At 39.7% G+C, this 1,998-nt stretch overlaps 1 protein-coding gene across 1 annotated transcript; it reads left to right on the top strand.

Annotated features, from left to right (window-relative positions):
• The first annotated feature begins 254 nt into the window (after positions 1-254).
• On the top strand, positions 255-1,516 carry LOC140818130 (probable carboxylesterase 13). The gene has a single exon (XM_073177988.1). It carries the CDS (start codon positions 357-359, stop codon positions 1,287-1,289), a length of 933 nt encoding a protein of 310 aa, XP_073034089.1. The 5' UTR covers positions 255-356; the 3' UTR covers positions 1,290-1,516.
• Positions 1,517-1,998: the final 482 nt, after the last annotated feature.

The following is a 1,998-nucleotide window of genomic DNA, read 5'->3' as shown; positions in this document are numbered from 1 at the left end:
AAACAAAAGTGTAATATTAGTATTATGGTAAAATAGGAAGGAAAAGTTGGTATCCTCCTACGTAGTTAATGTTATGTGTTCAAACCTAATATAAGAGAATAGATAATAATACTCTTAGCATAAAAAGTAATACTTTTGTGTGGGTGACTCAAATAAAAGATGTGTCTCACAAATACGACTCGTGAGACGGTCTCACACAAGCTTTTCCAATATATATCATAATAAATTTTTTACTTAGATATTTTGATTTGTATGGAATTGATAGTTGGTTCAACAACCAAACCCATGGTGGAACTGGTAACCCAGTGGACCCATTTCTTTTTCATCTTCTTGGACTCACTTCTTCTTCTTCACCGATGGATCACCAATCTGATCATCTAACCCACGATTTCCCACCATTCTTCCGTGTGCACAACACCGGCCGCATCGAAAGATACATTGAACATGATTTCATACCCCCATCTAAACATCCGAACACCGGGGTTCTTTCCAAAGACGTCGTTGTTTCGCCGCAAAACAATGTCGCGGCTCGGATTTACCTCCCTCGAACTGAAGCGCCAGACCCGAAACTGCCCCTCATCATCTACGTCCACGGAGGCGGTTTCTCGGTCGAATCGGCCTTCTCTTCACTGTACCACAACTACGTCAATTCCCTGGCTGCTGAATCTGGATCCGTCGTCGTGTCGGTTGAATACAGGCTGGCCCCGGAGCACCCGATTCCAGCGTGCTACGAGGATTGCTGGGCTGCTATGAAATGGGTGGAGTCTCATTACCATGTCGGGCAAGGGGATGACCCTTGGATAACTGATCACGTTGATTTTAAACGGGTTTTCGTGGCGGGCGACAGCGCCGGTGCAAACATAGCTCATGAGATGGTGGTCCGTTCTGGTGCGGAATCTGAATTGGGTATCAAAATCGAGGGTCTGATTTTGATTCACCCGTTTTTCGGGAGTGGGAATACTACTAAGCTGTGGGATTTCATCTGCCCCGAAACGACTGGCCCGAATGATCCGAGGCTGAACCCTGCTGCCCATAGGAACCTGTTGTCGAATCTGCGGTGCGAGAGGGTTCTTGTTTGCATTGCGGAGAAGGATTTCTTGAAGGAAAAGGTCGTGAAGTATCGGCAGGCGTTGAAGAACAGTGATTGGAATGGTTTGCTTGAGTTCTTCGAGACATACGGAGAGGGTCATGTTTTCCATTTGTTGGACCCGGATTCCGAAAAGGCTCCATTGTTGATGAACCGGGTGGTTGAGTTCATTTACAAGGAGTTTGTTCCTTCGGCGCTGTAGAACTGAGAGTTATCCATCCATGCCTTGTTCAATTTGTCGTTATGATAGTTATCAGCTATAGTCGCGTTTGGGCTCATATGAAAACGGGTTTACTGGCTGCGCTTTAATCCATCGTTATGCCCCGTCCATAAATCTTATTCCATCAATCATACAAGACGTCTGGTGCAAAATCGAGTCGATGGTGAATTAAAATTTGTGCAAAACTGTTTTTCAAGAATAAATTGTGTCATATTTCACTAGCTTGAATGATAATTTTTTTTCGAAATCAACAGAAAATCTGATAATCAACCTAAATAGGTGATAGTACATGAGAGAGTTTTTATCTGATTAAATAAATGAATAATCGAATATGAAGATAGAGGTGAGTTTTAAATAATTTTATCCACATTCGACCTAAATACCTGATTAAGTTCATATATATGTATATGTGTGTATGTGTGTGATTTTTCGTCTATGATATTATTTCTAATATGCTTTTGTTCAATTACATTAGTTGGATGTAATGAATAAAATTATTAGTATATGGTTGATGTTATTTTTGTTGGATAATGATGTTAGGATAAACAGTTTTTAATATTTTATTATTATTTTTATAATATTTAATTTGCTAATTTTTATATAATTTTCTTTTATTATTCTCAGCAAATTAATAAATAACACAACAATGACAAAAATCATCTGTCTTTAAAGCTAAGTCAGATGATGGTAT

Source organism: Primulina eburnea, chromosome 17, assembly GCF_022965805.1.
Source record: "Primulina eburnea isolate SZY01 chromosome 17, ASM2296580v1, whole genome shotgun sequence".
Lineage (NCBI taxonomy): Eukaryota > Viridiplantae > Streptophyta > Magnoliopsida > Lamiales > Gesneriaceae > Primulina > Primulina eburnea.
The sequence above is the reverse complement of the archived record's forward strand: the minus strand, read 5'-3'. Positions and strand labels throughout refer to the sequence as shown.